This window comes from Balaenoptera physalus (genome assembly GCF_965194825.1).
Source record: "Balaenoptera physalus genome assembly, chromosome: 1".
Lineage (NCBI taxonomy): Eukaryota > Metazoa > Chordata > Mammalia > Artiodactyla > Balaenopteridae > Balaenoptera > Balaenoptera physalus.
In genome coordinates, this window is record NC_138882.1 from 138,636,192 (window position 1) to 138,659,768 (window position 23,577).

At 35.5% G+C, this 23,577-nt stretch overlaps 1 protein-coding gene across 8 annotated transcripts in view; it reads left to right on the forward strand.

The window, feature by feature from the left end:
* DNAI4 (dynein axonemal intermediate chain 4) overlaps positions 1 to 23,577 on the forward strand; it is a gene marked incomplete at its 5' end in the record, with an annotated part of 134,366 nt that overhangs the window by 74,303 nt on the left and 36,486 nt on the right. For all 8 annotated transcript variants that reach the window (XM_082419262.1, XM_082419261.1, XM_082419260.1 and 5 more), the window contains 2 exons: positions 17,967 to 18,175; positions 23,400 to 23,486. In XM_082419262.1, the coding sequence (XP_082275388.1) occupies positions 17,967 to 18,175; positions 23,400 to 23,486 (296 nt within the window). The remainder of the gene's footprint in view (positions 1 to 17,966; positions 18,176 to 23,399; positions 23,487 to 23,577) is intronic.

A 23,577-nucleotide genomic window follows, 5' to 3' on the forward strand; every position in this document is an offset into this window, starting at 1 on the left:
ATTAGGTTGATGTTTTAAAATTTTTATCATTTATATAAATTTTTCATCCCATAATTAGAGTTATAAGATTAAAGTTTCACTGAGTACTGTAAATTTATTTATTTATTTATTTATTTATTTATTTATTTATTTATTTATGGCTGTGTTGGGTCTTCGTTTCTGTGCGAGGGCTTTCTCTAGTTGTGGCAAGCGGGGGCCACTCTTCATCGCGGTGCGCGGGCCTCTCACTATCGCGGCCTCTCTTGTTGCGGAGCACAGGCTCCAGACGCGCAGGCTCAGTAATTGTGGCTCACGGGCCCAGCTGCTCCGCGGCATGTGGGATCTTCCCAGACCAGGGCTCAAACCCGTGTCCCCTGCATTGGCAGGCAGATTCTCAACCACTGCGCCACCAGGGAAGCCCTGAGTACTGTAAATTTTGATGTTTTGAAAACAAAACTGGTGGTAGATCACTTCTTTAAATGTATCTAAGAAATAGAAATATAGTAGGAAATTTTTTAATGAGGTAAGATTTGCATATAATGAAATACATATATTTTAACTACATAATTTGATACATTTAAGAATGTATAAGCCTGTATAACTAATACTGTAATCAAGACAGAGAATATATTTACCAACCCCAAAAGTCCCCTTCTGCTGTTTTCCAGTTAAAATGTACACCCTTATAGACCGGCATTAAGCTGATTTCTATCACTATAGATAAATTATTTTGGTATATCATATAAGTGGGTTCGTATAGTAAGTATTCTTTTGTGTCTGGCTTCTTTTACTTAACATAATGTTTTTGAGATTCATCTACATTGATATGTATATAAGTAGTTCATTTTTTTCTGAGTACTACTCCTTTTTATGAACATACCATAATAATTTGTATATTCATTCACCTGCTGATGGACACCTGTACATCTTTGAGCTATTATGAATAAAGCTGCTATGACCATTTTTGTGTTTCTTTTTGTGGATATATGTTTTAATTTCTCTTAGGTAAATACCTAGAAATGGAATTATTGGGTCTTTGAATAGATGTATGTATAACTTTTTCAGAAACTGCAAAATACCTTTCCAGATTATTTGTACCATTTTACAATCCCACAAGAAATATACAGGAGTTGCTCCACCTTCTTCTTCTTTTTTTTTTTTTTTCTGGCTGCCGTAGGTCTTCCTTGCGGAGCGGGGGCTACTCCTCATTGCAGTGCGTGGTCTTCTCATTGCGGTGGCTTCTCTTGTTGCAGAGCACGGGCTCTAGGCATGTGGGCTTCAGTAGTTGTGGCACACGGGCTCAGTAGTTGTGGCTCACGGGCTATAGAGTGTAGGCTCAGTAGTTGTGGTGAATGGGCTTACTTGCTCGGTGGCATGTGGGACCTTCCCGGACCAGGGCTTGAACCCGTGTCCCTGCATTGGCAGGTGGTTTCTTAACCACTGCCACCAGGGAAACCCCACATTCTTGATAATGCCTGCCGTTGGCAATCTTTTTAATAACTTTTTTTGTCATTTGTATATCTTCTTCTGTGTAATATTTGGTCAAGTTCTTTGTGCATTTTAAAACTGAGTTGTCTTTTTTTAAAAAAAATCAAGTTGTAGGAGCTTTTTTTTAAAAAATATATTCTGGATACAAGCTCCTTGAAAGATACAACTATTTTCTTTAAGCCTATAACTTATATATTTGTCTGTTGTTGAGCAGAGGTTTTTAATTTTGATGAAGTCTTATCTATCGGTTTTTCCTTTTGTAGTAAATACTTTCTATGTCTTCTCTAAGAAATCTTTGCCTGCCCCAAGGTTGCAAATATCTTTGTCTTGTTTCTGAACTTAGGATAAAGGAATTCAGTATTTCATTGTTAAATAAGATGTTAAGTATAGTTTTTTATAGATGCCTTTTACTGGTTTGAGGAAATTTCCTTCTCATTCCAGTTTGCTAGACATTTTAAAACATAAATGGGTGTTGAATTTTGTTCAAAACATTTTCTAAATTATTAAAACAATTATGTAATTTTTTCCTTTAATCTGTCAATGTGGCCAGTTACATTGTTTGATTTTAAAATGTTAAAACAAACTGAATTCCTCTGGTTAAACTTCACTTGGTTATGATATATTATCCTTTTTATATACTGTTGAATTCAATTTTCTAATACTCTATTGAGAATTTTCGTGACTAGTCTCATGCAACATATTTTTCTGTAATTTTCTGTTCCTTTGAAGTTCTTTAGTGTTATGATGGACTTATAATATGAGGTTTGAAAGTCTTCCCTCATTCTCTGTTTTCAAAAAAAATTTGCGTATTATTTCTTCTTTAAATGTTTGATAAAATTTACCAGTGAAACCATCTGGGATGGAGTTTTCTTTACAGAAAGTTTTCAAATTGCAAATTTAATTTTTTTGACAAATATAGGGTTATTCTATTCCTACCTGTGTCAGTTTTGGTAATTTGTGAGGAATTTACCCATTTTGTCTATGTTGTTGAAATTATATGCATAAAGTTGTTCATAATATCCTCTCTTTAAATTCTTTTGATATCTGTAGGATTTATAGTGGTATCTCCTATTGATATTGGTCATTTGTGACTTTTCTCTCTTTTTAATTAGTCTAGTTGGGGCTTTTTCAATTATACTAATCCTTTAAAAAATATCTTCTTGTTTCAATTATTTTCTCAATTTTTTGGTCCTTTTAAAAAAAAACTTCAGTTATTTTCATTTTTACTTTTATGTTTTTCTTCGTTGAATTTAATCTACTCTTCTTTTTGTAGCTTCTTAAGATGGAAGTTTGGATCATTAATTTTACATCTTTTTTCGTGTCTAAGATAGGCATTTAATACTATAAATTTTCCTGCCTCTTACAAATATTGATATCTTGTGTTTTTATTATTATTCAGTTCCAAATAATTTTTAATTTCCCATGTGAGTTTCTCTTTGATGTTTAGGTTAGTTAAAAGTGTACTGTTTAGTTTCCAAGTTTTTAGTAATTTTTTATTCATCTTTTCTTACTGAATTCTAATTTAACATTGGCATGGTGGTCAGAGAACATATTCTATATGATTTCTACCCTTTGAAATTTATTAAGAATTATTTTATGGCCCAGCATATGGTGAATGTTCCACACTCAAGAAGATGGGGTATTCTATTATTTAGTGCAGTATTCTTTAGATGTTAATTATGTCAAATTGATTGATAGTGTTTTACAAATCTTTCATCTTTATTGAGTTTTTGTTGACCTGTTCTATCAACTAATGAGAGAGTATTGTTAGAATCTTTAATTATGATTATGGATTTGTCTCTATTTTCTCTAGGCTTGTTAATTTTGCTCTATATATTTGAGAGCTTTATTATCAGATACATTCATACTTAAATTGTTCTATCTAGTCTAGACCCCTACCTTCACACACTTTAGAAAAAGCTAATTTAAAAAGCAAGATAATCTGAACATAAGTTCACTGCTTGATAAAACAAACTTCAACACTGTATTGTTTGGAAGAAAACACAATCCAGTCATTCACTGCTGTAAATTTTATGATGTACAGCCTCCAATAAAAATAATTACTAGTCATGTAAAGAAGCAGGAAAATGTGAGCCATAACTGAGAAAAATCAGTTAATAGAAACAGATGTAAAGATGACTGAGATGGTGCAAAAGCAGACAAGGACATTTTTTAAAAAAATAGATCTTCGTTGGAGTATAATTGCTTCACAATATTGTGTTAGTTTCTGTTGTACAACAAAGTGAATCAGCCATATGCATACATCTGTCCCCACATCCCATCCCTCTTGAGCTTCCCTCCCATCCTCCCTATCCCACCCCTCTAGGTCATCACAAAGCACTGAGCTGATCTCCTTGTGCTATGCTGCTGCTTCCCACTAGCTAACTATTTTACATTCGGTAGTGTATATATGTTGATGCTACTCTCACTTCACCCCAGCTTCGCCCTCCCACCCCGTGTCCTCAAGTCCATTCTCTGTGTCTACGTCTTTATTCCTGCCCTGCAGCTAGGTTCATCAGTACCATTTTTTGTTTTTTTTTTTAGATTCCATATATATGCATTAGCATACAGTATGTGTTTTTCTCTTTCTGGCTTACTTCACTCTGTATGACAGACTCTAGGTCCATCCACCTCACTACAAATAACTCAATTTCATTTCTTTTTATGGCTGAGTAATATTCCATTGTATATATGTGTCACATCTTCTTTATCCATTTATCTGTCGATGGACATTTAGGTTGGTTCCATGTCCTGGCTATTGTAAATAGTGTTGCAATGAACATTGTGGTACATGTCTTTTTGAATTATGGTTTTCTCAGGGTATATGCCTAGTAGTGGGATTGCTGTGTCATATGGTAGTTCTATTTTTAGTTTTTTAAGGAACCTCCATACTGTTTTCCATAGTGGTTGTATCAATTTACATTGCCACCAACAGTGCAGGAGGGTTCCCTTTTCACCACACCCTTTCCAGCATTTATTGTTTCTAGATTTTTTGATGATGGCCATTCTGACTGGCATAAGGTGATACATCATTGTAGTGCTTTTTTTGGTTGTTTTTTAAAAATGTTATTTATTTATTTTTGGTTGCGTTGGGTCTTCGTTGTTGTGCATGGGCTCTCTCTGGTCATGGCAAGTGGGGGCTACTCTTTGTTGCAGTGCACGGGCTTCTCATTGCAGTGGCCTCTCTTGTTGCGGAGCACAGGCTCTAGGCACGTGGGCCTCAGCAGTTGTGGAATGCAGGCCCAGCAGTTGCGGCTTGTGGGTTCTACAGTGCAGGCTCAGCAGCTGTGGTGCATGGGCTTAGTTGCTCTGTGGCATGTGGGATCGTCCCAGACCGGGGCTCGAACCTGTGTCCCCTGCATTGGCAGGCAGACTCCCAACCACTGCAGCAGCAGGGAAGTCCCCTCATTGTACTTTTGATTTGCATTTCTCTAATAATTAGTGATGCTGAGCATCTTTTCATGTGCCTCTTGGCCATCTGTATGTCTTCCTTGGTGAAATGTATATTTAGGTCTGCTGCCCATTTCTTACCTGGATTGTTTGTTTTTTTGATATTTAGCTCCATGAGCTGTTTGTATATTTTGGAGATTAATCCTTTGTCTGTTGTTTCATTTGCAAATGTTTTCTCCCATTCTGAGGGTTGTCTTTTTGTCTAGTTTATGGTTTCCTTTGCTGTGCAAAAACTTTTAAGTTTAATTAAGTCCCATTTGTTTTTATTTTGATTACTCTAGAAGGTAGGTCAAAAAAGATCTTGCTGTGATTTATGTCAAAGAGTGTTTTTCCTATGTTTTCCTCTAAGAGTTTTATAGTGTCTGGTCTTACATTTAGGTCTTTAATCCATTTGGAGTTTATTTTTTTGTATGGTATTAAGTAGTGTTCTAATTTCATTCCTTCACATGTAGCTGTCCAGTTTTCCCAGCACCACTTATTGAAGAGGCTGTCTTTTCTCCATTGTATGTTCTTGCCTCCTTTGTCGTAAATTAGGTGACCATATGTGTGTTGGTTTATCTCTGGGCATTCTATCCTGTACCATTGATATATATTTCTGTTTTTGTGCCAGTACCATACTGTCTTGATTATTGTAGCTTTCTGGTATAGTTTGAAGTCAGGGAGCCTGATCCCTCCAGCTCCGCTTTTCTTTCTCAAGATTGCTTTGGCTATTTGGGGTCTTTTGTGTTTCCATATGAATTGTAAAATTTTTTGTTCTAATTCTGTGAAGAATGCCATTGGTAGTTTGACAGAGATTGCATTGAATCTGTAGATTGCTTTGGGTAGTATAGTCATTTTCACAATGTTGATTCTTCCAATCTAAGAACATGGTATATCTCTCCATCTGTTTGTATCATCTTTAATTTCTTTCTTCAGTGTCTTATAGTTTTCTGCATACAGGTCTTTTGTCTCCTTAGGTAGGTTTATTCCTAGGTATTTTATTCTTTCTGTTGCAGTGGTAAATGGGAGTGTTTCCTTAATTTCTCTTTCTAATTTTTTGTTGTTGGTGTATAGGAATGCCAGAGATTTCTGTGCATTAATTTTGTATCCTGCTACTTTACCAAATTCATTGATTAGTTCTAGTAGTTTTCTGGTGGCATCTTTAGGATTATCTATGTATGGTATCATGTCATTGGCACAGAGTGAAAGTTTTACTTTTTCTTTTCCAATTTATATTCCTTTTATTTCTTTTTCTTCTCTGATTGCTGTGGCTAGGACTTCCAAATCTATGTTGAATAAGAGTGACGAGAGTGGGCATCCTTGTCTTGTTCCTTATCTTAGTGGAAATGCTTTCAGTTTTTCACCATTGAGTATGACGCTTGCTGTGGTTTGTCATATATGGCCTTTATTATGGTGAGGTAGGTCCCCTCTATGCCCATTTTCTGGAGAGTTTTTATCATAAGTTGGTGTTGAATTTTGTCAAAAGCTTTTTCTGCATCTATTGAGATGATCATATAGTTTTTATTCCTTAATTTATTAATATGGTGTATCACGTTGATTGATTTGCGTATATTGAAGAATCCTTGCATCCCTGGGATAAATCCTACTTGATCATGGTGTATGATCCTTTTAATGTGCTGTTGGATTCTGTTTGCTGGTATTTTGTTGAGGATTTTTGCATCTATGTTCATTAGTGATATTGGTCTACAATTTTCTTTATTTTGTGATATCTTTTTCTGGTTTTGGTATCAGGGTGATGGTGGCTTCATAGAATGAATTTGGGAGTGTTTCTCCCTCTGCAATTTTTGGGAAGAGTTTGAGAAGGATTGGTGTTAGCTCTTCTCTTAATGTTTGATAGAATTCTTCTGTAAAGCCATCTGGTCCTGGACTTTTTTTTTGTGGAAGATTTTAAATTACGGTTTCAATTTCATTACGTGTGATCAATCTGTTTATATTTTCTAATTCTTCCTGGTTCAGTCTTGGAAAATTGTACCTTTCCAAGAATTTGTCCATTTCTTCGTGGTTGTCCATTTTATTGGCATATAGCTGTTTGTAGTAGTCTCTTATAATCCTTTGTATGTCTGCAGTGTCAGTTGTGATTTCTGCTTTTTCATTTCTAATTTTATTGATTTGTGTCCTCTCCCTTTTTTTCTTGAGTAGTCTGGCTGAGGGTTTATTAATTTTGTTTATCTTCTCAAAGAACCAGCTTTTAGTTTTATTGATCTTTGCCATTGTTTTCTTCATTTCTATTTCATTTATTTCTGCTCTGCACTTTATGATTTCTTTCCTTCTACTAACTTTAGGATTTGTTTGTTCTTCTTTCTCTAGTTGCTTTAGGTGTAAGGTTAGATTGTTAATTTGAGGTTTTTCTTGTTTCTTGGGGTAGGATTGTATTGCTATAAACTTTCCTCTTAGAACTGCTTTTGCTGCATCCCATAGGTTTTGGGTCATTGCATTTTCGTTATCATTTGTTTCTAGGTATTTTTTGATTTCCTCTTTGAGTTCTTCAGTGATCTCTTGGTTATTTAGTAATGTATTCTTTAGCCTCCATGTATTTGTGTTTTTTACAGTTTTTTTTCCTGTAATTTATTACCAATCTCATAGTGTTGTGGTCAGAAAAGATGCTTGATATGATTTCAATTTTCTTAAATTTATCAAGGCTTGATTTGTGACCCAAGATGTGATCTATCCTGGAGAATGTTCCATGAGCACTTGAGAAGAAAGTGTATTCTGTTGTTTTTGGATGGAATGTCCTATAAATATCAATTAAGTCCATCTTGTTTAATGTATCATGTAAAGCTTGTGTTTACTTATTTATTTTCATTTTGGATGATCTGTCCATTGGTGTAAGTGGGGTGTTAAAGTCCCCTACTATTATTGTGTTACTGTTAATTTCCCCTTTTATGGCTGTTAGCATTTGCCTTATGTATTCAGGTGCTCCTATGTTGGGTGCATAAATATTTACAATTGTTATATCTTCTTCTTGGATTGATCCCTTGATCATTATGTCATGTCCTTCTTTTTCTCTTGTAATAGTCTTTATTTTGAAGTCTATTTTGTCTGATATGAGAATTGCTACTCCAGCTTTCTTTTGATTTCCATTTGCATGGAATATCTTTTTCCATCCCCTCACTCTCAGTCTGTATGTGTTCCTAGGTCTGAAGTGGGTCTCTTGTAGACAACATATATATGGGTCTTGTTTTTGTATCCATTCAGCCAGCCTATATTTTTTGGTTGGGGCATTTAGTCTGTTTACATTTAAGGTAGTTATCAATCTGTATGTTCCTATTACCATTTTCTTAATTGTTTTGGGTTTGTTTTTGTGCATCTTTTTCTTTTCTTGTGTTTCCCGCCTAGAGAAGTTTCTTTAGCATTTGTTGTAAAGCTGTTTTGGTTGTGCTGAATTCTCTTAGCTTTTGATTGTCTGAAAAGCTTTTAATTTCTCTGTCATATCTGAATGAGATCTTTGCTGGATAGAGTAATCTTGGTTGAAGGTTTTTCTCTTTCATCACTTTAAGTATATCCTGCCACTCCCTTCTGGCCTTCAGCGTTTCTGCTGAACAATCAGCTGATAATCTTACTGGGATTCCCTTGTATGTTATTTTTTGGTTTTCCCTTGCTGCTTTTAATATTTTTTCTTTGTGTTTAATTTTTGTTAGTTTGATTACTATGTGTCTTGGTGTGTTTCTCCTAGGGCTTATCCTGTATGGGACTCTCTGCACTCCTGGACTTGGGTGACTGTTTCCTTTCCCATGTTAGGGAAGTTTTCCACTATAATCTCTTCAAATATTTTCTCAGACCCTTTCTTTTTCTCTTCTTCTTCTGGGACCCGTATAGTTCGAATGTTGGTGTGTTTAGTGTTGTCCCAGAGGTCTCTGAGATTGTCTTCAATTCTTTTCATTCTCTTTTCTTTATTCTGCTCCTCCACAGTTATTTCCACCATTTTGTCTTCCAGGTCACTTATCCATTCTTCTGCCTCAGTTATTCTGTTATTGATTCCCTCTAGTGTATTTTTCATTTCAGTTACTGTGCTGTTCATCTCTGTTTGTTTGCTGTTTAGTTCTTCTAGATCTTTGTTAAACATTTCTTGTATTTTCTCAATCTGTGCCTCCATTTTTTTCCCGTGATTCTGGATCATCTTTACTATCATTACTCTGAATTCCTTTTCAGGTAGAGTGCCTATTTCCTCTTCATTCTTTTGGTCTTGTAGGTTTTTACCTTGCTCCTTCATCTGTGACATATTTTTCTGCCATCTCATTTAAAAAAAATTTTTTTATGAGTAGGATTGTGTTCCTATCTTACTGGTTGTTTGGCCTGAGGCTTCCAACACTGGAGTTTGTAGGATGTTGGGTAGAACTGGGTCTTGGTGCTGAGATGAGGACCTCTGTGAGACCTCACTCTGATGTATATTCCCTGGGGTCTGAGGTTCTCTGTTAGTCCAGTGGTTCAGACTCAGAGCTCCCACTGCAGGAGCTTTGGCCCAACCCCTGGCTCATGAACCAAGATCCGGTTCACTTGGGGGTTCCTCCTGTCTCCTTGGGTGTCAGGGTTCCCCACCAGTGGCCAGCAGGTGCCCTAGTTGTAGGGAGACACTAACTCAAGACAAGGAATTTTAAAAAGCTATTGTACCCAGAATAGCCAACACAATATTGAAGGAGAAGAACAAAGTTGGAGGACTGGAATTACCTGACTTCAAGAATTACCGTAAAGGTACAGTAGTTAAGACAGTGTGATACTGGTGAAAGAATAGACACACAGATCAATGAAACAGAACAGAAAGCCCAGAATAGATACACATAAGTATAGCCAACTGATCTTTGACCAAAGAGGAAAGGCAATACAATGGAAAAAAAAGATAGTCTTTTCAACAAATGGTACTGGAACAACTGAATATTTATGGGAAAAATAAACAATCTAGATACAGATCTTACACTTTTCACAAAAATTAACTCAAAATGGATCACAAACCTCAATGTAATATACAGAACTATAAAACTCATAGAAGACAACACTGGAGAAAACTAGAGGATGTTGGGTATGATGAAGACTTTTTAGATTTAACACCAAAGGCATGATCTATTGAAAGAAATAATTGATAAACCAGACTTCATTATAATTAAAAACTTATACCATATTGATATTGACCCAGAAATTTCACTCCTGGATATATAGCCACAAAAACCCAAAACACTAATTCTAAAAGGTACATGTACCCCAATGTTCATAGCAGCATTATTTACAATTGCCAAGATATGGAACCAACCTAAGTGTCCATCAACAGATAAATGGATAAAGAAAATATGGTATATATTTACAATGGAATACTACTCAGCCAAAAATAAAAATGAAAATTTGCCATTTGCAGAAAAATGGATGGATTTGGAGGGCATTATGCTAAGTGAAATAAGTCAGACAGAGAAAGACATGTACTGTGTATCACTTATATGTGCAATCTAAAAATACAAAAAACTAGTGAATATAACAAAAGAAGAAGCAAACTTACAGATATAGAGAACAAACTAGTGGTTACCAGTGAGGAGAGGGAAGGTAGGAGGGGCCGTGTAGGGGATTAAGAGGTACAAACTATTAGGTATAGAATAAGCTACAAGAATATATTGTACAACACATGGAATATAGCCAATTTTTATAATTATTGTAAATGGAGTATAATCTTTAAAAATTATGAATCACTATATTGTACACATTTAACTTATATAATATTGTACAGCAACTATACTTCAATAAAAAATAATTTAAAAAAAAACCGAAAAAACTTATGCCCTATGAAAGACATTGTCAATAGAATGAGAAGTCAAGTCACAGACTGAAGAAAATATTTGCAAAAGACACATCTGGTAAAGGACTCATCCAATATACACAAATATCTCTTAAAACTCAACAATAAGGAAACAAACAACATAATTTTTAAAAATGGACAAAAGACCTAGCAGATACCTCACCAAAGAGATATACAGAGGGCAAATAAGCATATAAGAAGATACTCAACATTATATATTAAGAAACTTCCAATTAAAACATCAATGAGATACCACCACAAAACTATTGAATAGCTAAAATCCAAAACATTGATACTACCAAATGCTAGCAAAGATGTGGAGCAACAAGAATTCTCATTCAGTGTTGGTGGGAATGCACAATGGTTCAGCCACTTTGGAAGATAGTTTGGCAGTTTCTTACAAAACTAAACATGCTGTAACCATACAGTCCATAACTGCACTCCTTGGTATTTACCCAAAGGAGTTGAATACTTATATCCACACAGAAATCTGCATGCAGATGTTTATAGCAGTTTTATTCATAATTGCCAAAACTTGAAGGCAAACAAGATGTTCTTCAGTACGTGAATGGATGAATAAATTGCAGTATATCCAGACAATAGAATATTATTCAGCACTAAAAAGAAATTAGTTATCGAGCCATGAACAGACATGGAGAAAACCTAAATGCGTGTTACTAAGTGAAAGAAGCCAATCTGAAAAGGCTACATACTCTGATTACAACTGTATGACATTCTGGAAAGGGCAAAAGTATGGAGACAGTAAAAAAAATCAGGGGTTTCCAGGGATTAGAGGGTTGGGAGAAATGAATGAACAGAGCACATAAGATTTTTAGAGTGATGAAACTATTCTGCATGATACATAATGGTGGGTACATGTTATTGTACACTCATCCAAACCCATAGACTGTACAACACCAAGAGTGAATCCTAATGTAAACTATGGACTTTGGGGGATAATGATTTGTCAGTATGGGTTCACTGATTGTAACAAATGTACTAGTGCTGCAGGATGCTGATCTGGAAGAGGCTGTGCATATATCTGTGTGTGAGTATTTGGGAACTCTGCACTTTGAGTTCATTTTTGCTGTGAACCTAAAACTACTGTAAAAAATAAAGTTTATTAAAGAAAACGCTATAAAAATATGCTTAAGGATTTAAAGAAAATAAGAATACAATGAGACAAGTAATGAAAGCTACATATAGGACCAAATAGAACTACTAGAGCTGAAATACATAATACATGAAATGAAAAATTTACTGTTTGGGTTTAACAGAATACTAAAAACTGAAGAAGATCAGTGAACTCAAAGACAAGCAAGAGGAACATTCCAAACGGGAGTATGGATATAAACAAGGCCAAAAAAAAAAAAGAGCCTCAGTGACCTGTGTCACAAGATCATGTGATTTAATATGCATGTAATTGGAATTGTAGTACTAGAATAAAGAGGAGGAAAAGCAGAAAAACATTTGAAGAAAGAGTTGCTAGAAATTTTCCATACTTGAAAAAAATCTTTAAACCAACGATTATAAGAAGCTCAATGAAACCCAAGCAAGATAAACACAATGAAAACCACACTGAGGCACATTATAAGTAGTATGTCAAAAAAAAATGTTAAAAGTTGCCAGAAAAAACACGTTACATTTAGGGAAGAAAGCTAATAATGCCCTTATTTCTTAACAGAAGCCAGAAGACAATGCAATGACATTTTTACTGTGCTAAAAAATTCTATATCTAGAGAAAATATCCTTCAAAAATCAAGGTGAAATAAAAACATGTTCAGACAAACAAAAGCTGAGAGAATTCATTGCTAACAGACCAGCACTGTAAAAAATGTTAAAGGAGGTTCTTCAGGCTGATGGAAAATAATAACAGAAACCAGAATCTAAACAAAGAAATGGAGAATGCTAGAATTCGACAACGTGAGTAAAAGTAAGAGACATTTCTCACCATTTTAAATTTCTTTAAAGATAATTAATTGACAATATAACTCTATATTTTATATGGCAAAGCAAAGGACCTAGAATAACTAAGTCAATTTTGAAACAGAAGAATAAAGTTGAAGGACTTACCCCACCAGATTACAAGTGACTATAAAGCTACAGTAATCAAGGCAGTGTGGTATTTGTCTAAGGATAGACATATAGATGACTGAAACAGAGTAGTGAGTCCAGAAATAAACACAGACCTATATGGTCAATTGATTTTTAACAAACATGCCAAGGTGATTCAATAGGGAAAGGCTGATCTTTTTAAAATGGTGCTGAAACAATTCGATATCCATATGGGCAGAAAAATGAACATCAACCCTCACCTCATATCATATGTATAAATTAACTCAGAATGGGCCATAGATTTAAATGTAAAAATTAAAACTATAAAGTTCTAGAAGAAGATAAAAGAAAAATTATTTGTGATCTTAGCGTAAGAAAAGATACTTAATACACAAAAATCCCAAGGCATAAAGGAAAAAAATTAATAAGACTTTGCAATAGTTAAAACGCCTGCTCTTTGAATAGCACTGTTAAGAAAAAAATACAAGGCAACAGACTAGAAAAATATGTTTGCAATACATACATCTGACTAAAGACTTAAGTTTTGAATATGTAATGGACATTTACAGCCCAATAAAAAGAAGAAAAACAGCCTAATGAAAAATAGACAAAAGATTGTAAAGCAATTATACTCTAATAAAGATGTTTAAAAAAAATAGACAAAAGGTTTGAACAGGAACTTCACCCAACAAATAGACACCTGAAAATGTACTAAACATAGTCATCACGGAAATGCAAGTTAAAATCAATACACTAGCCAGAATGGCTAAAATTAAAAAGACTGACAAAACCAAGTGTTAGCAAAAACATGGAGCAGCTTGGGTTTTTCATATATTGCTGTGGGAGTATAAAATTGTACAACCCAGAAGTCTGCTAGGAAGTTTTTTAAAATGTTAAACACAGATCCATCCAATGACCCAATAATCCTTTTCCTGGATATTTACCCAAGAGAAAAAAATATATCCACAAAAAAGAGTTATATAAGAATGCTCATTACAGCTTTATTCATAATAAACCCAAACTGGAAAAATCCCAGGTATCCATCAGTGGGTCAATGCTTAAACAAATGCTGGAGCACTACTCAGCAATAAAAATGAGTGCACTACTTATATACATAATAACCTTGATGGATTCAAAAACATTGTTAAGTGAAAGAATTCAGACACAAAAGAATGCATACCAATGGGCCCATTTTCATGATATGCTATAACCGACAAAACTACTCCAAGGTTTTAGAAATTAAACCAGTGCCTGCCTATGGTAGATTAGGTTTGACTGGAAAGTAGCATGAGAAAACTTTTTCGCTTGATGGATATATTCTGCATCTTGATTGGATTGTTGGTTACATCAGTGTGTATATTTATCAAAACTCATCAAACTGTACAGCTAAAACCTATGCATGTCAATGATTGTAATTTTTTTCACAATTAAAAAATGCTGTGGTATTTATATTATCTGGTGTTCATTTAAAGAGTGATATACCACGGTTATTTTTTAACAGCTTTATTGAAGTATAAGTGACAATAAACTGCCAATGCTTAAGGCATACAATTCAAAAGCTTTGATATATCACCACAATCAATGAATATGTACAATTATATATAATGATATATATGTATATCTCAAATGTTTTTTTCATGTCTTTTATAATCCTTCCTTCTTGTTCTTCTTTGCCCCTCCCCTATCCTTAAGAAGCCACTGATTTGCTTTACATCCTTATACAGATTAGTAGTTTGCATTTTCTAGAATTTTATATAAATGTACATTATGTACTCTTTTTTATCTAGCTTCTTTTCCTCAGCAAAATTATTAAAATCAAAATTATTATTTCAGATTCACTCATGTTGTTGCATGTATCAATTGTTCACTCTTTTTTATTACTGACTAGTATTCCATTGTATGAATATCCTATACTATGTTTATCCTTTCACCTGTTGATTGATATTTGTTTCTAGTCTGGGGCCATTACAAATAAAGTTGGTAAAAATATTGTTATACAAGTCTTTGTATGGGCATTTGCATTCATTTTTCTTGGGTCAGTACCTAGGAGTGGAATGGGTGGATCACATGTGAGATACAAATTTAACTTTCTTCTTTTCTCATATATGCTTTCTAAACAGTGCTTTAGCTGAATCTCATAAGATTTGATATGTTGTATTTTCAGTTCATTAAAATATATTTTAAAATTTCTCTTGAGACTTCGTTGACCCATGTGTTGTTATGAATGTGTTAATATACAAATGTTTTGGAATTTTCTAGCTATTTTTCTCTTATTTCTAATTTAATTCCATTGTGGTCTAAAGTTGTTTTATGGTCCATAATATGGTCCATCTTAAAGAATGTGCTATGGTACTTGAGAAGAACATATATTCTGGTGTTTTTGAATAGAATGTTCTGTAAATGTTGGTTAGGTCAAGTTGGTTGATAGTGATGTTCAGGTCATCTGATTTTCTGCCTACTTGTTCTACCAGTTATTGAGAGAGGAGTGTTGAAATCTCCAATTATAATTGTGTATTTATGTCTCCTTTCAGAGCTATTGGTTTTGATTGTTTATTTGTTTCATGTATTTTGAAGTTGTTAGGTACATACACATTTTGGTTTGTTATAACTTCTTGGAGAATCAATTGCTGAGTTTGCTAATTTATACAGGCAGAGATCTGAGGAATATAGGTGGAAATGGGTATTAAGGGTATAGGATAATGATGGAAGGAATATAAAGTCAGATCAGGTCAAAGTTAATATGGTTCTGCTGAGCGGAGATTCTGGGTACAGTGTTGTAGTTTAAGGATTAGAGATGGCTTTAAGAATTTGTTTTTTGGTTGGCTGATAATGGACCAAAATGTGGCCTTTACTAAGTGGAGCTGAAGTGTCAGAACTGTCTTGGTGTACTCTAAAGAAAGGTATCCAAAGGCGTAGGGACGTTCTAACGTTAGAGCGGACTTATCATGATGACCTGCCTGGTCACTCCAGGAGGGTCCAGATAACATACCTTTCACCACAATTGTGAGAAATAAACTTGTGAGGGCCAGCCCCGACATCCTTGAAGAACTCTGTGGTCACTCTTCTGTAGGTCAGAAGTTATAGTGAGAGCTGCTGCCTCTGAACTGAGGCCTTAAATATAGTAATGATAATTGGATCCTGAGGGTGAGGGGGCTAAAGGGCAGCATTTAATCGCCAGAGGAAATGTAGGCGTGGTTACCATAATGGGGACAAAGCAGTAATGAGAATAGTCTGACTTGCAGAGACCCAGGGCACTGGCTAGTTGATTATGATGTCCTTAGAAGAGACATAGGTAGGTGGTGTATTAGTTTGCTAGGACTGCCATAACAAAATACCACGAGCTGAGTGGCTTAAACAACAGAAATTTACTTCCTCACAGTTCTGGGGGCAGGAAGTCCAAGATCCAGGTGCTAGCAGCGTTGGTTTCCTCTGAGGCCTCTCTCCTTGGCTTGCAGATGGCCACCCTCTTGCTGCCTCTTTACACGGTCTTTTCTCTGTGTGTGTGCATCCCTTGTCTCTCTTGGTGTGTCTAAATTTCCTCTTCTTATAAGGATACCAATCATATTGGATTGGGACCCACACTAATAGCCTAATTTTACCTTAATCACCTCTTTAAAGCCCTTGTCTCAAAATACTATTACATTCTGAGGTACTACATTCTTAGGGCTTCAATATATGGATTTTGGGGAGAAATGATTCAGCCCATAGCAGACAGTCTTCTTGTAAATTCTTAATCTGTGTAAACAGTAGAGTTCTAGGTCAAGTGTTTCTAACTTGAAACACTAAAAAACAAAGTCACAGCCCCTTAACCTATTCCTATTCTTGAGCCAGTTTATAGAACCAGAACTTCTTGAATGAAGGGGAGACTGGGTCCCTTTCTTTCCCCATAGGGATCTATAGCCTTTTACTAGGGTAACTGTGCATTGCGGATAAGGAAATAATCAGAAATTTCAGGGATTACTGAACAGTGGCTGAGTTCACACTAGCTCTGGGAGACCCAAAACATCACTGGGGTCTACTAGTCAGAGTAAGGACTTGTAAAAGTCAGGTGATCTACAGAATTTTAGATCAGGTTCATCTCACAGTGGGTCCACTGAATCATCCTGTAGTTATTTCCCCTGTTCCAGAATGTATACTTGAAATAGAAATATTCAGAAACTGGCAGAATCCCCACATGTGATTCTTGACCTGTGGAGTGAGGGCTAATATGGGAGGAAAAGGCGAAGTGGAAGCCACTAGAGCTGCCTATACCTATGAAAATAGCACATCATAGCAATACCACCTTTCTGGAGGGATTTCAGAGATTAATGCTACCACCAAGGACTTGAAATATGCAGGAATGTTGACTCTCACCATTCAACTCATCTGTTTAGCTTTCATAGAAAACACATGGATCTTAGAGAAAAACAGTGGATTATTGTAAACTTAACCACGTGGTGACTCCAATTGCAGCTGTTGTTTCAGATGGGGTTTCACTGCCTGAGCAAATTAACACATCTCATGGTACCTGGTGTATAGCTATTGATATGACAAATGTTTTTTTTCCCCTCAATACCTGTTGGTAAAACCACCAGAAGCTATTTGCTTTCACCCAGTCAGGTCAGCAGTACACCTTCACGGTTCTGCTTCATGTCATAATTTAGTCTGCAGGGAGCTTTCCCTTCAGCAGGACATCACACTGGTCCATTACATTGATGGTATTGTGCTGATTGGACCTAGTGAACAGGAAGTAGACTTAACTGGTAAGACATTTGCATATCAGAAGGTGAGAAATAAATCTGACAAAATTTCAGGGGCCTTCCACCTCAGTGAAATTTCCAAGGGTCCAGTGGCATGGAATATGTCAAGATATACCTTCTAAGGTGAAGGATACATTGTTGCATCTGGTTCCCCTTCAACCAAAAAAAAAAAGAGACACAATGCCTAGTGGACCTCTTTGCATTTTAAAGGCAACATATTCCTCATTTGGATGAGTCCTCTGGTCCATTTACTGAGTGGTCTGAAAAGCCAATAGCTTTGAGTGGGGCCTAGAACGACAGAAGATTCTGCAACAGGTTCAGGCAGCTATTCAGGGTACCCAGTCCCTTGGGCCATATGACCCAGCAGATCCAATGATGGCTGAAGTGTCAGTGGTAGATAGAGATGCTCTTTGGAGACTTTGGTAGATTCCTGTAGGTATAGAGCACAATGATCTTCTTTTTATTTGACTTAATTTTAGAACCAGAACCTGAAGAACCTGAAGACTTTTTAGTAGGTGAAAAACTTGAAGAGGTAGAAGAAGAGGCTAAGAAGGAAGAGGAAGAAGAAATAGAAATAGGTTCAAAACAATCAACAATACCAGCCAATTTGGAACGACTTTGGTCCTTTTCCTGTGACTTAACCAAAGGCCTTAATGTGAGCAGCCTTGCCTGGAATAAAACAAATCCAGTAAGTTATCAAACATTTTAGTAATTCTGTCTCTAGCATTTAAGGGCACTTGTCAAGTACTAATGAAAACTTTTTTTTCTCAGCTATTAGGCAAGGGATTTAAATTGACATAACCCCTAGTTTTAAAATTCCTCTAAAAACAAGTTCATGTTTTTAAAAGGGGAAAATGCAAACAGTTACAAAATGATGTTTTTCTCCTTTAATATGAAAATGTCACCATTTTTATTTTAGGAGATGTACTTGGGACATGGCATTCTCTGAATCCATATGAGATATTAAGTGAACAAGAAGATAATATATATTTATTTAGTTTAACATGGTACCAGACTCATGTGCCCAAATTTGTATTCTCTTTAAAGTAATCATATTTGGAAGTATATACTTAATCCAGTGACCCTGAACATGTGCAAAATAATTTTGAGATTCCTTAAAATACTGTTACTACTAATAGCAGCAAATACTTAAACAGCACCTACTATGTACCAGGCACTATTGTAAATGTTTTACTTGTATTATCACAACTCTACTATTTTCCTCATTATGTTGATGAGGAAACTGAAGCACAGAAAGGATAAATAACTTGCCCGAAGTTATATAACCAGTAAGTGAAACAATTCAAACCCAGACATCTGGCTCCAGAGTTCTTGCTTTTAACTACTGCACTGCTAAGAATCATCCTGAGGAAAATTAGATGAATCGTCAAGCGGGAGAATGGTATGTTTGCTTGTCAAAAAGAGATGATTATAGAGTAATGAGACTTATTTTTTCCTGAGGTTTATAAACTCATTCTGAAGACATGATTCTCCACTAGTAATTTCAAAAATCTTTTGTGTAATGGCAGTATCTTTGGAATAAATATTTGGTGTATTTTTTTTTAATGGAGTTTTTTTTTTAATTAATTAATTTATTTTTGGATGTGTTGGGTCTTCGTTTCTGTGCGAGGGCTTTCTCTAGTTGCGGTAAGCGGGGGCCACTCTTCATCACGGTGCGCGGGCCTCTCACTATCGCGGCCCCTCCTGTTGCGGAGCACAGGCTCCAGACGCGCAGGCTCAGCAGCTGTGGCTCACGGGCCCAGTTGCTCCGCGGCATGTGGGATCCTCCCAGACCAGGGCTCGAACCCGTGTCCCCTGCATTGGCAGGCAGACTCTCAACCACTGCACCACCAGGGAAGCCCTGGTATATTTTTAAAACGGTCAAAACTAATTTGTTTAAACTGTCTTGTATTATCCATGTTTTAAGAATTAGCCTTATTATTTTATTGCTACACCTTATAAGGTACTGTGCGCAAACATGATAGTTGTTATGGCTATTAAATGGGTGAATGGAGTCAAAAGGTACAAACTTACAGTTATAAAATAAATAAGTCATGCTGTAATGTGCAACATGGTGACTATAGTTAATAATACTGCATTGCATATTTGAAAGTTGCTAAGACAGTAGATCTTAAAAGTTCTCATCACAAGAAAAAAATTCTGTAACTATGTATAGTGATGCATATTAACTAGATTTTTGTGGTGATCATTTCACGATATATACAAATATTGAATCATGTTGTACACATGAAACTAATATAAGGTATGTCAATTATACCTCAATAAAAAAATTAATGCTAAAAAACCTAAAAAAATCATTTTTATTGAAACCTAAATTGCACAATTCTTAAATTATGTATATTATTTTTGAATAAAATAAAATACTTTTAGTATGGATTTGTCTTTATAAAACTATTTGGGAACATATTGTAGATAAGTGAAATTTAATAAATCAATAATAACCATGTAATAAGGACAGATGAATCATTTTAAGAAACTGGATATACTAGCATTTAAACATTATTATTGCTATTGAGAATAAGATTAATTTTGAATGAAGCTAAAAAATATATGACAGATGCCATCCACCATATTTATTAATTCATTCTACAAATATTTATTGAACATTAACTCTGTGCCAGGAACTCTGTTAAAGCACTGGAGATACAGTAGTAATTTAGTCACACATAGACACTGACCATATAATACTTTCCTATGTGCTTTAATGAAGAAAATAAATAATGCTGTGGGAACACATAAGAGAGGCTTGTGAATGCTTCTTAGAGGAAGTGACGCCTATGCTGAGTCTAGAAGAGATGAATAGGAGTTTGTCAATGTCAAGATAAAAAGGGTAGTGGTGAAGAGTATTTTAAGGCAGAGGGAATTGTGGAGACACGATGTTGGCTTGAAGGTAGGGTGGTGGCAGGACTGTGTTTGTAATATTTCTGATCACAGAGAAGAGGCAGGGTTTGGTCAATCATTAAACTTTTGTCCATACATACTTATAGAGTTGATCTTGAACAACAAGGGGGTTGGGATGCCAACCCCCATGCAAATGAAAATCCAAGTATAACTTTTTTTTTTTTAAACATCTTTATTGAAGTATAATTGCCCCACAATGGTGTGTTAGCGTCTGCTTTATAACAAAGTGAATCAGTTATACATATACAATATGTTCCCATATCTCTTCCCTCTTGCATCTCCCTCCCTCCCACCCTCCCCATCCCACCCCTCTAGGTGGTCACAAAGCACCAAGCTGATCTCCCTGTGCTATGCGGCTGCTTCCCACTAGCTATCTATTTTACATTTGGTAGTGTATATATGTCCATGACACTCTCTCACCCTGTCACATCTCACCCCACCCCCTCCCCATATCCTCAAGTCCATTCTCTAGTAGGTCTGTGTCTTTATTCCCGTCTTGCCACTAGGTTCTTCATGGCCTTTTTTTTTTCCCTTAGATTCCATATATATGTGTTAGCATACTGTATTTGTTTTTCTCTTTCTGACTTACTTCACTCTGTATGACAGACTCTAACTCCATCCACCTCATTACAAATACCTCCATTTCATTTCTTTTTATGGCTGAGTAATATTCCATTGTATATATGTGCCACATCTTCTTTATCCATTCATCTGTCGATGGACATTTAGGTTGCTTCCATGTCCTGGCTATTGTAAATAGAGCTGCAATGAACATTTTGGTACATGACTCTTTTTGAACTATGGTTTTCTCAGGGTATATGCCCAGTAGTGGGATTGCTGGGTCGTATGGTAGTTCTATTTGCAGTTTTTTAAGGAACCTCCATACTGTTCTCCATAGTGGCTGTATCAATTTACATTCCCACCAACAGTGCAAGAGTATTCCTTTTCCTCCACACCCCAAGTATAACTTTTGACTCCCCCAAAACTTAACTACTAATGCCTACTGTTGACTGGAAGCCTTGCCAATAACTATGCCAATAACATAGTCAATTAACACATATCTTGTGTGTGATATGTGTTATATACTGTATTCTTACAATAAAGTAAGCTAGAGAAAAGAAAATGTTATTAAGGAAATCATCAGAGAAAATACATTTATAGTACTGTATTTATCAATACTGTTAAGCTTATGTCATCTGTTTAACAGATGAATACTCTGTCAGTACCTGCATTAATACTGTCTTATATGATATAAAACACTGTTGATGTTACATGTATTACTAACACCAGACATCAAAAATGAAAATATCATGTGAAAAATAAATTCGTATTTATTTACAGGTATAATGATTTATGCATTGATAATGAAGAAGCAGCAATATGATTGCTTTATGATAGCCTAGTGTAATTGATATGATTGCTTCAGGATAGCCTAGCCTATAAACTAATGAGTGAATTATTTTTTTTTTATTTTTTATTTTTTTTTTTTTTTAATTTTTATTTATTTATTTATTTTTAATTTATGGCTATGTTGGGTCTTCGTTTCTGTGCGAGGGCTTTCACTAGTTGTGGCAAGTGGGGGCCACTCTTCATCGCTGTGCGCGGGCCTCTCACTATCGCGGCCTCTCTTGTTGCGGAGCACAGGCTCCAGACACGCAGGCTCAGTAATTGTGGCTCACGGGCCCAGCCGCTCCGCGGCACGTGGGATCCTCCCAGACCAGGGCTCGAACCCACGTTCCCTGCATTAGTAGGCAGATTCTCAACCACTGCGCCACCAGGGAAGCCCCATGAGTGAATTATTATAAAGTTTTTATGACGTACAGTATTACAGTCATATTCATAATACAGTATTGGAAACACTGTTACATTAAAAAAAACCCTACTTACCTGTGATGATAGGCTGATACACAGTTTCTCCAATTATGAGAACGAGGCATACTGTATGGTAATGTAGTTCTTTGAAAGCAAAGCTATAAAACAGTAAGAAAACTCACATATTATTAATTTTATATTGAATGTCACTTATGCCTATATAAGGATAGACTACTATCTACATATATTTTATGCATTCATGACAAATCTTCTTAATTTTTTTGATATTTCTAGGTTATTCAGTTTGTGAAATTTTCAAATTATCTCAGATCTCTAAAAAATTTTTCAATGTATTTATTTTAAAAAATCCACGTATAAGTGGACCTGCGCAGTTCAAACCTGTGTTGTTCAAGGGTCATCTGTATAAGCACTTCTGGAAATGACCTGCTGTATTAATCAGCTCGAGCTGCCATAAGAAAATACCATAGACTGGATGGCTTATACAACAGAAATTTATTTCTTACAGTTCTGGAGGCTGGGAAGCCCAGGACCACGGTGCCAGATGAATTTGGCTCCTGGGGAAGGCTTTCTTCCTGGCTTGGCTGTATTCTTGCATGGTGGAGAGAAAGAGCTCTTGTGTCTCTTCCTCTTTTCGTGAGGAACCCAATCCTATCAGATTAGGACCCCACCCTTATGACTTCATTTAACCTTAATTACCTCCTAAGTGCCCTATTTCCAAATATAATCACATGTTATTAGGGGTTAGGACTTCAGCATATCACTTTTAGAGGAGGAGACACAATTCAGTCCATGGCACCTCCCTTTAAAAATGAATGTCTTTTATTTTACATTTGAAATTATTAGATCATTATTAAAAACCCATAAGACACTATAATGTAGTAATACAATTTTTGAAGATTATCTCAATATGTAAAATAGCTTGTTAGCAATTGGTTTTTTTTGAGTGTTTATTCTTCAGCCTAAAAATGTGATTATTTTTACTATTATTTTGCTTAGGAAGATGAAAATGTAGAGTGAAAATAGTTGGTCTACTGGTATTTTTTAACCTCAATTGAAATGTCATCACTATTTTAACACAGTTCATTAATATGCATCTTTATACATTTGCTGATATTTTTATGCTGTCTTCTCTTATTTTTAATTTTTCTGTTCTTTAGGACCTTTTGGCTGTTGGCTATGGGCACTTTGGATTTAAGGAGCAAAAAAGAGGATTGGCTTGCTGCTGGTCAATAAAGAATCCCATGGTAACTAAAACAGGAATAAGACCTATTTTTATTTAATTAAATGTTCACATAATTCTCGTAAAGTAGTTAGTTTTATGTGATCATTAAATAA